Below are 16,271 nucleotides of genomic sequence, written 5' to 3' on the forward strand. Positions count from 1 at the left end.
GAAAATTTTCCCTGGAACATCTCCACATGCTAAATTGTGTTGGCAAAGAGAAAGTAAGACAAATAAAAAAAATGTTGAGAAGTTCTGTCAAATCCCTCCTAGTGTAAATTTCCCCGGAAGAGTTCATCCCCCTATAAATACTATGCGCAAACAGTGGGCAAGTTTTATAAATTACAGCCTTTTTGTCGTTGGTTGTGGGGGGTCATGTTACCCTTAAAGCATAGATATTGGATCTTTCAACTATGCTGAACAAAATGGCTATCTCGAAATTCTGATCGGACTGCTTTGGGAAAAGAGGCGTAGGAGAAGGCTAGTTTCCCTCCAATATTTTTGTCACTTGAAAAGGGCACAAGAAAATTTAATTTCCGCTCGAATGCACCCACTTCCGGTCTTCTAGGACCATTAGTTCTATATCATCTTTGGTAAAAAAAACACGCATCCGCGATCTTTCTTCTAGCAAAAAATGCAAAATTCCACATTTTTGTATATAGCAGTTTGAAACTTCTACAGTAGTGTTCTCCGATACGATGAATCTGATGGTGCGATTTTCATTAACATTCCTGGCCTTTTAGGGGTGATCTCCCCCTTTTTCCATATTCAGGTAATTTTTCTCAGCCTCATAGCTTTAGATAGGTAACATTAAACTTGAATAATCTTATATATTTGAAATCAGCATAATAAGTCAATTCTTTTGATGTATCTATTGATATGAGAATTCTGTCTTTTAGATATTCGGTCACTATTAAGCTGAGTTGCTCTTTACTTACAGTTCAGCAGCACGAGCTGTTTTATGAAATTATCATAATATACTCCTGTTTCCGAACATTATAATTTCTTGTCATATTCATTTAATTATTACAATAGCCACAGACAAGCAAATAAAATGATTTCACCATGGATAACTTTGGGCTAAAAATTGTGGTAATGCTTAGAATTGACTGATGTTACTTAAAAGGTATCTAACATACACATTTAGCATAAGGTACCCACTATCACATAACTCAGGGCAGCTACACATCGAGCTTGTGCATTAAGATGGATTTTGTAGAGGATGACACAGCATTCTTAGGTTCTAGCTTAGTTTTTTTTTATTTAATTATACACAATTAAAATTTTAAGTAGATTTTAAAGTACTCATGCAAAATCTACGATGAATTATAAATTTGCGTAGTAATTTTTTAATAGACTTTTCATCAAAAAAAAATTCAAGGCGAATGGGGAGGAAATTTTTCAGTCATACAGATTTCAAATCTTTCCATGGTTTTGTGTTTTTATCGTGGTAAGGCCATCATGACCTCCAAGCAATGGACATCCATGATTATGGACGTATCCCATTTCTTTTTGTCGTTGTAAGAGCATCATGACCTCCAAGCAATGGACATCCATGATTATGGATTTATGGATTTTTTTTGTTTTAAAAGATACTATCATATTCTGCTTTGGTCTAAATGTTAATGTGTTTAATTAAATGTAAGTCTATATAATTTTTTTCCTTTATTCTTTTTTAATAGTTAAGCTTTTTATAGATTAATTTAGTTTTAGTATCATCGACAACCACTGTGAGTTTAATAGTATATGAGGAATCATAGTGAAGTTTCCCAACGTTAAAAAAAACGGAATACTAAATAATAAATTTATATATAAGGTTTGGGGATAATGTGTAAAGCAATAAGTTTTCCCGAGATTCAAGGCTCATGACTGAAACCCTAAGAAGTGACAACACTGCCACAGTTTAGTTTTCGCACAATAACCGAATTTATTTTTATCAGTACAACCTTGTCACTTGGAGCCTCTGTACCTTGGCCTATCATAGTAAAATTTTCCATAAAGAAACTGGAATACTAAATAATAATTACATGTGTACGTAATATACTTTTTGAGGGTACTGTGGAAAGTAACAAGTTTTTCCAAGATTCAATTATCAGGACTGAGGCCCTAAGGAGTGACAACACTGCCACCGTTTAGTTTCAGTATAATAGCCAAATTTATTTTTTATCAGTGCAATGCTGTCACTTGGAGCCTCTGTACCTTGGCCTGAAGCACTGGAAGTTGGAACTGGAGTACGGAAGATGGACAGTAGTGCCTTCAGAGAATATTTTGAGCCCTTAGAAAAATGGCTTGAAAATGAGAATAAAAAAAACAACCTTCAAACTGGCTGGAAAACAGGTAACGCAGTCTCATGTTAATTTTATTAATTACGTTTAGTTATTTGGAAATAAAATGTGTGATACGCTATTGACTTTATTTTCATTTATTTGAGAAACATTTAGTCATATTAATCGGTCGTAAATGTACTTTTTTTACATTATTTTTCCTTTTGTAGTTTCAACCTCTGTGTTGGTTGAGATGTATTTGACAAATAGTGAAGCCCTCTTTTTAACAAAGGGCCATTCACACTAAAATTCCTTTTGTTTTTTTGTTTTTTTTTGTAGCTAACCATATATAGGGCCTTTAATCTGTTGATGAAACTAATAGCAAGATTTTGGCTGATGACATGTTGGTATTTATTTTTTTTTTTATTAATTTTATCTTACTGATATTATTTACTTAATTCTCAAAAAATGGGGTGGTGTCATTTGGTTCAAGTAAAATATTAGTAAATATAGAAACTACCGGGTATTAATATTCTTATTATTCATGTTCAGAATAATAAAAGAGCTGACTTGTACAAAACAAAATTTGTTAGTATCTTTAGCCTAAAAACCCACTAATAAATTTTTTTCCACAAGCTTTCAAATTTGACCCAGGTCCATTTTCAATTTTGAATGATTCTTTTCAAAAAATCTCCGAATCGCAAAAACATAACAAAAATGAATATAAACAAACTTTTAATTCGTTTCTTAAAGTTTTTTTGTAAGCCCATCCCCCTCCTCGAAAAAAAAATCCTGAATGTGGCCTTGCCCAGACCTCCAGCAAATTTTCGAGAATCAAAGACGCCATTTTGCTTTGGGTATGTTGATATGTACGTAAGGAAAAATTAAAGAAAAAGTGGCGATTCTCAACAGGGGAGTTCGGAAGATTAGTCTCCTTATTTCTTTATCATCATTAGGAATTGCACGATGCTCTTAATAAAATGTTATGATATCCGGCAAATAATTAGAATAAAATGAATTTTCCCCAAATGTACAGTCATTATATAATTAAAATAAAATTGTAACTACTGATAAGGAAGTAAGGGGCTAATATCCACATGATAATGGTAAGCTGGAATATAGTCAACAATCATAGTAATGAGATAGTAGTGAGGTACTATTTTTTTTTCTATGAGAACTTATGTTCAGATAAATACGATTTTTGGACACTGTTGCTAGTCAAAGATCGTTTAAGACCTTGGCAAGAAATAGTTGTATTTTTTTTATTTTATAGTTTCATATTTTGCTAAATATCCCAGAACCAACTGCACTGTGTATGTTAAATAAATAATTGTTCAACTTTTTCGGTAATTGATGTTTTTGTCTTGTTTTCAGTAAATTATATTATTACAAAATAATGATTACTGTAAACTTTACTACATTTTATATTAATATTAAATAAAAAAAACAAGTTTTTTTTTAACTGAAAGTAAGGAGCGACAGTAAAACTTAAAACAAGCAGAAATTACTCCGTATATGAAAGGGGCTGTTCCCTCCTCAACGCCCCGCTCTTTATGCTAAAGTTCGACTCTTCCTCTTAACTGTAATTTTTAAAACAGTAAAAAACTCTTCCTCTTCCTCTCAAGTTTGACTCTTCCTCTCAACTGTAATTTTTAAAACAGTAAAAAACTTTAGCGTAAAGAGCGGGGCGTTGAGGAGGGAACAGCCCCTTTCATATACGGAGTAATTTCTGTTCGTTTTAAGTTTTAATGTCGCTCCTTACTTTCAGTTAAAAAAAAAACTTTTTTTATATTTAATTTCTGAACGTTTTTGAATTAATGCTTGTTTTGATTTTGGCTCTCCACAAATGAATAATTAACACGAAATTTGCATATTAATTTATTTTTTTGGCTAAATGGCTTTCTCATAGTTTTTATCGGACGTTTTGAGAAAAAAGGGAGCAGAAGAGGAGGCCTAGTTACCGTCCAATTTTTTGGTTACTTGAAAACGCAACTTGAACTTGTAATTTTTTACGAACGTTTTTACTAGTAAAAATATACCTAACTTACAAATTAACTTACGTAACAAACACCTATATTCGTTTGTTTTTACTACGTATATGAGGGGTTCACCCCCCCCCCCCGTCAATACCTGGCTCTTTACACTAAGGCTTAAATTTTCTCCCAATCCCTCAAGAATGACCCCTGAATCACAAAGGCCTTAAAACAAATAGTTGAAATTACTAAAAATATTTTATCGTAAAGAGCGAGGTATTAGGAAGAGGTGAACCCCTCATATGCGTAATAATTTCTGTTCGTTTTAAGTTTTAATGCTACTCTTTGCTTCCAGTTGAAAAAACTTTCACATTTTTTCCTCATTTTTGTTTTAAATGCTAGTAAATCCTGCGCCCTCTTCATGGAAATTCTCTTCCCCCATGACAATTTCCTCTTTCTCTTCCCACATAACCCGCTCCTCTCAACCCCTCTCCCAAACCAAAAAAAAATCCTCTTGAAAACGTCTGTACTCTTCCCAATAACCATTACTATATGTAAAGACTGGTCAAAGTTTGTAACTTGCAGCCCCTCCCACGGGGACTGTGGGGAGTAAGTTGCCCCTAAAGACATAGTTATTAGGTTTTTTGACTATGTTGAATAAAATGGCTATCTCAGAATTTTCATCTGGTGACTTTGGGAAAAAATGAGCGTGGGAGGGGGCTAGGTGCCCTTCAATTCTTGGTCACTTAAAAAGGGAACTAGAACTTTTAATTTCCGTTAGAGTGAGCCCTCTTGCAACTTTCTAGGACTACTGGTTGATACGATCACCCCTAGAGAAAAGAAATAAACACGCATCCGTTATCTGTCTTGTGGCAAAAAAAAATACAAAATTCCACATTTTTGTATATAGGAGCTTAAAATTTCCATTTCAGGGTTCTCTGATACGCTGAATCCGATGGTGTAATTTGCGTTAAGATCCTTTTAAGGGGTATTTTCCCCTATTTTCTAAAATAAGGCAAATTTTCTCAGGCTTGTAACTTTCGATGGGTAAGACAAAACTTGATGAAATTTATATATTTAAAATCAGCATTAAAATGCACTTCTTTTGATATAACTATTGGTATCAAAATTCCGTTTTTTAGAGTTTCGGTTACTATTAAGCCGGGTCGCTCCTTGCTGCAGTTCGTTACAAAATAATGATTACTACAAACTTTTCTGCTTCACTTTTTACCTTTTAACTTTTTGTGCTCTTAATATTTCACAATGGCATATTCAACTCAAGAACCATATGGGCCGCGGTTATAAAAAAGAACAGCAAAATAGAACAAGGAAATACTCAGAAAAAAACTCTACCACCATTATGCATAAATGTCTTTTTTAAAACCATTTTCCTGTATCCTGCCAGCATCTGTTCTTTAAAAAGTTATCTTTGTGACACATTAATATCCGGATATATTTTCACTTATTCCTAATGTACAGTTGATGATTATTCTTCAACAACAACGAAGAAAATATTTATTCCCTCTCTATTTTTCCAATCTCAAAAATTTTCTCCCTCAATTGCACCAGCTCCTTTCAGTTGCACGTAAAGTGCGGTCCTCATTATTCCCACTTATCAGACAAACATATGAATTTGCCCTTAACCTAAATGTCGCCATACACGTCCTTCTATCTTCTATTGGAATAAAATTACCTCTTACCAAAATAATCCACCTTATGTTCTCCCCAGGAGGTCCCAACTTGAGGTAATATTCCTCTCCCCATGCTTGTTTGACCTCAACGTAAACACTGAGAGACGCCGGTCTTCTCCAGCTCACCTGCCATTATGTATGAGACCCTCAGTTAGAAGCTTTTTTCTGATACTGCGTGAGGCAAAAACGCCTGGTCCTACTCTAAGACAAGAAAGTAATATCCATAGCCAACCAACCTTCTTATTTGTCCCTATTCCCTGATTCAAAGCTCCTCTCAAAAACTATTACTATTCTTATTTGTTTAGGCCAAAAATATTTCCTATTATCATTTATTATTTATGTAAATACTTCCAATATGTCCTTTTGCAACGATGTAATCTTCTCCCAAAACTTATTCATATCACTAATTCTCCTCCTCAGTATAGAACTAGTTTTCAGGGTGTCAATAATGAATTGATTGACGGATCTCTAGTCTTTCATTCTTTGGAGCATGTAGTCTTAAATCTACTGTCATTGCTATACAATTCAACCTATCATTTAGAAATACGAATTTTTTTTTAATATTATAGCTGAATTGTTTTTACCCCAGTACTTTCTTATTCTCCCACGGCTGTGAACCATAGCGTGTTTGGAAAATCAACCTTCCCTCAACCTTCAGCATTCACAATGGTTCTTCCTTAAAATAAGAATTAAAAGCGAGGAAATGACAAAACACAGTTTGCCATCGAATATTAAACAGTTTTATCTATTTGGAGGCTTCAATATCAAAACTTCTCGTTCAAACGTCAGAAATTCAAATTAAAAAGCACAAACGTAGTATGAATAAATTTCTCGTCACACGATTTGTGTTTTTAAAGAAAACCAACTATGTTTCTTCCTTTTAAGTTTTAACCGATTTTCTTCCATTAATTTGGTCAAATTGGCCTCTGATTGGTTTAAATAAAGACAAAGTAATGATAGGTAAGTAACAGCAGTATTGCTTATTTTTTATAACTCCCCCGTGCTGCTCAATATTTTGGGCTTAGTGCTGCTCAATATTTTGTATCCCTGAATATTGTATTATGATGCTGCATTGTTAAACGGTGCCCATAGACCAGGATTTACTAATAGATCCACTGGGCCTAGGGGTGCAATAAATTATCACTGAGTGATTTTTTTCTTAGCAAAACTGGGCTGCTGCGATTTATCGTCGAAGTGCCAAATGTGATTCGCCACCGCGCTGCTTATTCACAGAAAAGTGAATTTAAAACGACACAGGAACTCCGTGGCCTCTTATAAGCTGTCGGTGTCTCCCGTGAATGACAGCAGAGAGTTCGGCATCACCTATCTCTTTCATTAATTTTGGCGCATCAGTTGCGTTCTGTTCAGTTCTTCCGCTATCCCCCGAATTTTCAGGAATTCCCCCCAAAATATTACAATTAAGTGACAAAAACGCTTAGGCCTAGAAGCGTCAAAGCCTTAAATCTGGCCCTGGATATCTATAGACCTCCTGTCGATTCTATAGTTACTACGAAATAATCGCTGGAATTTTTTTAAATTGAAGGGTCTCCATATTTATATTGTTTTATGATTTAAGTTCAAAAGAAAAGTGTCTGAGGATGGGATGTCCCCTGGTATTATTTCAGTCATTCTACCCTATTAAGGTGAAAGAATGTATTATATTTAGCCATAGAGCCAATTTTGTCTATTTCAAATTTAAGGGCATCACTGATTTCAGAGTAATGAACTGAATGGAACTTTATATACGCGAGAGTGCTAAGCGAGTTACTACGAAAAAGGGTACACGGGTAAAGTGTGCGTTATCCTGTCAAAGACGAAAGAGTGTTTCTTGATTTTTTTTTTCAAAATTGAGTTAAAAAGTTATACGAAAATACTGGGGACATCATCAATTGGAGGTTGGGCGAGAAAAGCTGTCTTGTCAAAGTAGGTGGTCTGAATATCGCCCAAGTAAAGAGGCAAAATATTTTCTAGTATAGTTTAAAAACTTCTAATAAAATGATAGAATGTTATGAAATCAAGTTAGCCGTTCCCAAATAAAATTGAGAATGGGTGATTAAGGAATTGCCCTATTAAGTGGCTTCATTCCTTGCTCCGACCCGGACCAATTTCAAAATAAATGAAACATAACAATTTGGACATATCCGCTACATTGCTTAAAATAGTCGTATATCCGTTGGTTGAATATGGGTTACAAGGACTATTCAATTGATTACTTTATTCTTGGTTTTTTTATCTTTGTCGTAAGCTCAATTTTATTTTTGTACTACTTTTTGTTTTGCTGAGGACGGCATTTGGACATACAGCCGAAAAATTCAATTGGTTTTCTTCTACAATTCACTGTCATGGAAATGCAGTGTGATCCAGGATTGTCAATATTTGAAACAATCTGTACCAGTTTTCCGACTAAAATTGTACCGCGAGATGTCATTTTGTACCATCTGAACAACAGGTTAAAAATTTGCCGTAACAAGAAGAAAATTTTCGATAAACCAAAACTTGAACAGATATCCGAGTCAGAAAGGAGCAAATAAAACCAAAATGCACCCAAAAATTTGTGTTGTACCGAAAAATTTCAATTGAACCGTATTTCACCAGGACCTCTAAATTGAATCAACAACGGTATAAATGTACAGTGTTGGCTTGACCGTTATTTATACAAAATGAGAAAGTAAAGATTAAAATCAACCCTATGAATTATTCAGCTACACACTATGAATTCACAGCTTTTCATTGCTAAATCCTTGAATAAAAAACGAATACGCAGAAGACTAAAATCCTTATCTTGTCTCTTCGGTGATATTATGAAAACATGAGGTACACTCTTCTTTTGGGCTTGGCGAATGATAAATGTACGTTGTATTTCAAAGATAAAAGTAAGCAAAATGAAAGTAATAAAGAAGTCTTATGGAGAAGACTGTGTTTAATTAACAAATCGATTTAGCGTTCATTTTTGGGTGCTACAATAGCTATCTAATTAAACGAATTCGAATCCTAACACCCTAATTTCTTAGTTTCGAAAAGAAAATAATCGACGCCATCTATTATTTGTGATTTTGTTTCTCTTTTTAGCCTCCTCTAAACTGCTATGTCTGGCCTTTTCAACCGTGGCGTCTTGGGGAGGGGAATAATTTGAATAAAAATTACTATATAGCCCATGCCCCTTGACTCTCCAGATGTAGACCCCTCTTCCCCCCTGATAAAAATGCTGGATCTACGCCCCTGCTTTTCCAGTATACTAAAATGCTTGAGAGTGAAAGAAAGCAGGAATCTATCGGCAATAGCCCTACTTTACCAAGTTGGTGAGTGCCCCGTTCAGCTAATAGCTTCTAAATTGAAAAAAATTATTATTTTCTTACGAAGTTTAATGGTTCTATTTCTCCATAAAGGTGGTAGCTGCAAGGAAAAGGTGCCTGAAATACAGCCAGAACCTGAGCCAGAACCAAGTCCTGAGCCGAAGCCCACGATGACTGAAAAGTCAACCATACAACATCATCTCAACAAAACAAAGGAAACTGTAAAAGATTTTTTTGGCAAAGTGTCAAATAAGACAAGTGAACTGAAAAAAGATCTTCAGGAAAGGCTGTCCAAATCAAGCGCTAGTCAGACCTATCCTGCCATGTGTTTACTGGTGCTCGCTTTTTGGCGTTGCATTACTTAAATATTTATTAATATTAGAGGTTGAAATAAGTGTTTAGCTATTAGCAAAGAGGGGGATTTTAGTGTTTCCTCTTGGGTTCATTTTTGCTGAGCATTTAATTCTGAGGTAGAAACAAAATTTAGATGTCTTCAGGTTATTTCAATAAAAAATGGAAAAAAATTTCAGTCAATACCTCATTGACATCAGTGAAGCAATTTATTTCACAAATGAAGAATCCTGCTATTTCTGTTTATCATTACTCTGAGTTTCTTTTTTTTTTCTTTTTTTTATCTCTATATTTTAGTTTACTGATTTTAAAAAAGATGTTGTGTTTTATTGCTGGAGACTAGTCGTGGTCACTAGGGTTTCGATAGGTCATCCAAAGGAGTATGGATAAATTATAAGAGTGGAAACTGGTGACAGTGTCGACACAAAAATATCAACGCCATCTAGCGTCTGGCAACACTTGGCATTTTTTCAAGTTTTGAAATCGTTTTTCTATCAGGACCTGAGATCAGACACTTATTAATAACAGGAGCAATTTGCCATTGTAAGCCATAATACACTGCCAAATTAAACGATCCGTTGAAATTTCCTGTTTACAATTCATAAATTCCAGTGAACTAACAAAATCCATATATAAAAATAACAAAAATTCTATATATATATATACAGCTTAAGGATTATGAATCGTATATGAGGCTAAAGTTTAAATAAAAATAGCTCACTCGTATAGTTCTTACATCTTACCATCCTACTGATTCTTGATTGTAGAAGTAGACGGATTGATTGTAGAAGAAGTAGACGGAGGGAAACCAAGATAATAAAATAAAAATATAGAAGATGTACATGTAACAATTTAGACATAGATCATGACAAAATTTTACTTTGCTTTCTAGTAATCACAGGCAAATTGACTAAATTGTCAAATGCTTCGAAAGACATACCGTTGGCAAATTTTTAATTTGTAAGCTGAAGCAAGGCCAATTCCATTCGAGTCACATTGAAGCTTAAAATAAGGAAAATAAATTGACAGTCTAGGAAAGGATACAACAGCAAAAACTACAATACCAATAATTCAGAATGAATATTAACTACTGAAAACGAGTTGATAATTTATTTGTCATGTACTTTATTTTATAGTACTTTATTTTAGCATTTTTTTTATTTTGTATTGTCAAGTAGCTTTATAGTAAATATTAAGGCATTTATTTGACTGAAACTATAATTCTAGATAAGCTTTATTTTAAGGTTTACGTTCTCTCGACAAGTTGTGTCCGTTTTTCTGCGGTTCTACACACTTAATATTTCAAGATCAGGCGACAATTTCGCTGTCGTTCGATAGTTGAGATCCAGCTACCTTCATCAACCGAACTTTATTTCTGAAATTTGCTTCGTATCTTTTTTAGATTGAAAAATACGCTAAAAATAGGGAAAAATAGATACATCTTTAGATTTTGTAAGCTATAGCTGTAGGCTTGTCGCAAAATTGCATATTTCACACAGTACATAAACCTTAACGGATAGAAAAAGGAAAGCGAATAAAAATAGGTAAAAAATAGGCACTTACGATGGTTTGTTGCGCTTAATATGCGCACTTTTTGATCAGTCCTTGTGTGATTTCAATGTGTAGTAATTTGTACATAGGTTAGAATGTAGTGTTTTGTATAAAACGTATCAGTATTAAATTAGTACTTATAAATAGAAGGGTGTACATAAATTCTCTTACTGCAGGAAACAATATTTCTTTTTTTTTCTTTTTTTATGTTGATTATCAAGCATGTGCTGCTTACTGAAGGGTGTTAAAAAAGAAATTATGATCTGGTTAACGAAGTCTGATCAAGTTACCAAGAGTAGTAAGTTACCGAAGAGTGATCAAGTGTATGACAGACCCAAATTTTGGTAAAAACTGATTCAAGTTAATTGATGTTTGTCTAAATCATTATTGCCGCCCATTTCAATCTCACAGTCATCATATTACGGACATAGACTGAAATTAATCTCGAGTTGAATCCTACTAGTTTTTTGGAGAGGATTAAACTAAACGATAGTGCTGATGTATTATATAATTCTTTTACTCTTATGAGTAATTCATATTGCCCTGCTTAAATATGAGTTGAGTTACATAGCCAGCATACTCTGTCCTCATTGACTGTTTGCTGATTCTAGGAATGAGGGTTCTTTTATCTCACCCTGTCTCCTCTTTAGGCTTTACCATTATGTCACGTGGTCCATATTGCAATTACTGATTAGCTGCGACTTATATATCAGCATAAGCATCATTATCCATAACATAAAAAACTTAGATTATTAAAAGTGACACTTGCATTGAAGGTTGTACTAAGAACAAGTAGGAAGATGCTGCAAGACATTCCTAATGTTTCCAAGTTAAACTTCTTACCTTTCCCTTGGAAATCATCTCGACTGTTTACAGTCTCGGAACGTTTGCAGGCTCTCCTGAATTATTTTGAAAATAAATATTTGAAGTTTTCACCGTTGCGTTATACATTGGTGATTTTGAAAAATTTTGTTAATCGTTTACTAGAAAAAAATCTAGGATCTTGTTTGCTGGGTTGCCGCTCAGAAATTCTTTATTTTTGGTTTTAGGCATCATAATTCTAAAGCTATTAGATCCTTGAAACCTCACATCTAGACTGTTTACACTCAGTTTTGGAAAGCTTGCAGGCTTTCATGAATGATTTGAAAAGGGTATATACGAGATTTCCACTGTTTGGTTGTATATCCTGGATTTTTTTTTAAATTTTGCAAATCATCTAGTAAAAAAAAAAGCTGGATCTTGTTCGCAGGGTTGCCACCCAAATTTTTTTGGTTCCATACAGTAGTAAGGTAAACGGTTGCCAACGGTTGAAACGGTGTTTTAAAGGAAGTAGTTGAGCTTGGCGAGTGAAGCTTTCAAAGATCTTTAGGACCTGATATCTGAGCTGATTCCCGAAAACGTTATTCACTTAACTCATTTACTTTCTCCAAAATGTTAATTCGAATTTATTCAGAAAGCGGTTTCTTACCCTAGATCACTGTTGTAGAAAATACCTTAAAGACATAAATAGCAAATACTCAACGAAAAATATATAGTAAAATAGTATCTCCAATCGCTTGCTGAAAAAATGTTGAGCATTTATTCACCCTTAAAAAGTATTTCAGTATTCAAACGCTTCATATCAGTTATTGTCATTATTATTTCAAACATACCTCAAAAAAGCATACTTTTATAAGGTTGACAATAAAAAGTAAAATGTGGTTATTAAATTATTTCAGGGTAATAGCGGTTGCTTCGAATTCGCTTTCACTAGTAGAAGTATTTAAAATGTTTTGTCACCCAACGGGTTTCTTTTTCGGTGAAAATGTGCCCTCTTGGTTGGAAAAATATCTTCCCTTATGTAGAAGATGGTAAAGTAATGTTATACTCGGAGAAAAGGCCTTTCAGAATGGAATTTCAATGTTGGCTCCTCATCTTTCTATTTCTATCATTGTAATAATCCAGCAACAGTTACATCAACTGTATGCAACTCGAACAGTTGCATCATTGTCAAGGACTTTTTCACCATTCTGACACAAGAGTCACTGAAGAAACAAAACATCTTATTTAGCAACAGAGCGTTGTAATACCGCATCGCTATGATCCATCAAACTAAGTTCATCAAGAAGGGGTCTAACCAGAAGAACTATGTAAGTTCACAAATTGATATTTCATTTTTGATCAATTCATTTTTCCATCAAGATTCACAGTGTTTCTTTCCAGCATTTTAAGTACAAGTTTCAGACCAATTTTGAAGATTCTGTGACTTCCGAATTTTTAACAGAACAAAATCCCCCTGCTAAGAAAAAAACACTTGAGTCTAATGCTTTCTTTTTCAGCGTAAGGTTTTAGAGCCCGTTGCATGGTTTAGTTTTTGGTTGCATCTTTATGTGAAAAAAAAATCAGCACAACTTACTCTTGTATCAATTCTATAAAGGCACATAAATGTTAGATTTGCAGTTTTCGACTGGCTTATTCAGGCGTGTGCGGAAGATCACATTATGTAGAACCTATATTTCGAACGGAATTGGGAACACGATTAGGCTGGGATTAAAACGAGGACCTGGAAGGCTTTATTAACACTTATCATGATTTCTGCTGGTAAATAAATCTTTGTGAATGACAGAATTAAATCGTGTTAAAAAAAAAAGGTTCATTTGCTATAGTACCATAGTATATAAATAGTTATGATGAGCTGTCTGTTCATCATACCTCATTTATTAACAGCCTACTACCGGAACTACTGAGTAGAGCATATTGGTTCATTAGATGAAATATTTTTCATGCATAGTTTCCGCTTAGTTTGGTGGAATCGGCGATAAAGATAAGTAAATTAAAGAGAAGAGGGGATATTTGGGTTCCAATCCCGCTCCCCTATTTTCTCTTCCTTTTGTTTCGTTTGGTTTTTTCATTAATTTATTTTTGCTGCATATTTTCTTTCATCAGTTTCATCATTTTCTCTCTTGTTTATTTTACCCTTTATAATATTTCTCTTAGAATTTAATATTTTCTTAATATTCAATATTTCAGTATTTTCTATCCCGTAAAAAATTTAATTTTCTAAGTATTTAATATCTTAATTTTTCTATCTTGCTCCCATATTTTCTCTTCTAGTACATTTTTTTATACAACCGTTTTCTTTAATCTTTTTTGCTGCATCTCTCCTTTCGCCAGTTTTTTTTTCTCTTGGTTTATTTCACTCTTTATAATATTTCTCTGGATTCGCTTTGATTGTTGTCTCTTGTGCGTATAGAAGTCTATCCCTGTCTTTTTTTTTTCATGTATTTTCTGTTTTATATTGTTCTGTTTTTAATTCTATCATTTCGACTTTTAGTACTTTTTGTAGAACCCATTTAACTTTACAAGAGGTGTTTTTGTTAATTTTCTGATTTCTTATTTTTTGTGTTTAGTAGTGGATGTGAAGATGTGGAGTAATGTTTTTGTTTATGAGGTCTAAGCCACTTCTGCTGCAGGACGGACGGAACTTTCAGTTTCGTGTCAGCAACATGATGCTAAGTTTCATGAGCATAAATCTAGCCCTTTACATTTTAAATCAACAGTTTGTATTGCATAAACTGTTTATTTTTCTAGGTATTATCTTAAGCAAAAATATTTGAAAAACTATTTCAGGTTTCACTAAAAAAAAAAACATCCGGATAGTGATTCCCAGACAATCTAACAGCTAAAAACCATTTGGTATGTTTTTTTCTTCTTTTTTTACCACTTTGTTATTGTGAATTTTGAAGAAAATCCGTAAATCTGTAAATGGCTATATTAAATTTTGATCGGATATCTTTGGAGGAAAATGGGCGTGGGAGGAGGACTAGGTACCGCAATCTTTTTGGTTATTTTAAATGGAAACTAGAACTTTTGATTCCCGTTCGAATAAGCTCTCTCCCAATCTTCTTGGATAATGGGTTCAATACAATCACCCTTGGGGAAAATTTTAAAATCTGTGACCATTCTTCTGCTAAAAATATAAAATTCCACATTTTTCTAACTAGGAGCTAGAAACCTCTACATCAGGATTTGTGGTAAATCTGATCGTGTAATTTTCGTCAGGATCACTTGACTTTTTTGGAGCGTTTCCGCATTTTTCGAAAATCAAGTAATTTTCTCAGGCTCGTAGCTTTCGATGGGTAACATTAAACTTAGTGAACTTTATGTATTTTGAATGAACATAAAAAACCAATTCTTTTACGCATCTATTGTTATCAAAATTCGTTGTTTTTAGAGTTTCGGTTACTTTGGGCCCAGTCGCTCTTTACTTACAATTATATTTGGCTCTTGAAAAGAAATAAAAGAACAGAAATAACTTTTAATAATTCATTAAAACTATATTAAAATTGAAATTAATGCTTATAAAATTGGAAATAACGTTTAACTTTGTTTTATAAAATATGATCTAATAATATGTCTTACTATCAACTACGTCTTATTGGTTCCCTTCTGACTCCAATGTCTGATCCAGTTTTGCTTTATCATGTGTCTAATTTTATCTTGGCTCATGTAATGAGAGATTATTGAAATTTGGCTCCACCTGTAGTGAAGTTCGGCCATCTCTGCAGTGCAGTGTTATAGAGTTCAATTGTCCATTCAGGTGCATAGGAAAATCGATCAAAAAACAGATCGGTACGGGAGGAAAAGTGTTCAAACGATAGGTGCAATTTTTTTTTAAGTACAGAAAAAAATGCACTTGTTCGTATCAAATCTCTAAGCCAAGTGTATTTCTTGCCGAGTATCTTCCTCTTTGTGTTAGTTTTGTACGAAACATTACTTGGCTTTGATAAAAACTGATGGTTCTGGATAAGAACCACTACATCTCGAACTTTCGCGCGGTCAACCGTTGACGTACTTCACACTTTCATAAATGCTTGCTCGGTTTTACTCTACAATTCACAGATCCGATCATTATCATATGAAACCTAGAAAAAATTACGAGCCCCAAAACCGATTGGCACTATAGGAAAAACCGATCAGATTTCCCATGGTACCAATCGGTTTTTGAGCCCTTCCTCATGCGTCTGAACGGGCTATAACTGAAAAAATCCGTTTTTGCTTCTTTTTTTTTTACTGCGAATAATACTGGTGCTACAAATAGTGTAACAGTTCAGTGACAAATTAAAAACTACAGACGGACTTCAGATTTTACATAATATATTACATGTTGCTAAAAAAGGTTTTCAATATCAGCTTTAAGTTTCCAGTCTTTTCAGCTGACCACAGTCTTTGTACAATACTGAGGCAAATATTCTACTCAAAAGGCTAAATAAATTTTTTTTTCTATTCTTCAACTACAAAAAAGTCTGCCCTGAGATATCTTGATATTTAGCTAGTCTC

The 16,271-nt window shown here is 33.8% G+C and overlaps 1 protein-coding gene across 1 annotated transcript in view; it reads left to right on the forward strand.

Annotated features, from left to right (window-relative positions):
- LOC136031332 (angiotensin-converting enzyme-like) overlaps nt 1-11,101 on the forward strand; it is a 102,357-nt gene extending 91,256 nt beyond the window's left edge. The window contains exons 12-13 of the mRNA XM_065710815.1: nt 2,000-2,166; nt 9,144-11,101. Of these exons, the coding sequence (XP_065566887.1) occupies nt 2,000-2,166; nt 9,144-9,415 (439 nt within the window). The 3' untranslated portion in view covers nt 9,416-11,101. The remainder of the gene's footprint in view (nt 1-1,999; nt 2,167-9,143) is intronic.
- The last annotated feature ends 5,170 nt before the right edge of the window (nt 11,102-16,271 follow it).

The sequence above is a fragment of the Artemia franciscana genome, chromosome 9, assembly GCF_032884065.1.
Source record: "Artemia franciscana chromosome 9, ASM3288406v1, whole genome shotgun sequence".
NCBI lineage: Eukaryota > Metazoa > Arthropoda > Branchiopoda > Anostraca > Artemiidae > Artemia > Artemia franciscana.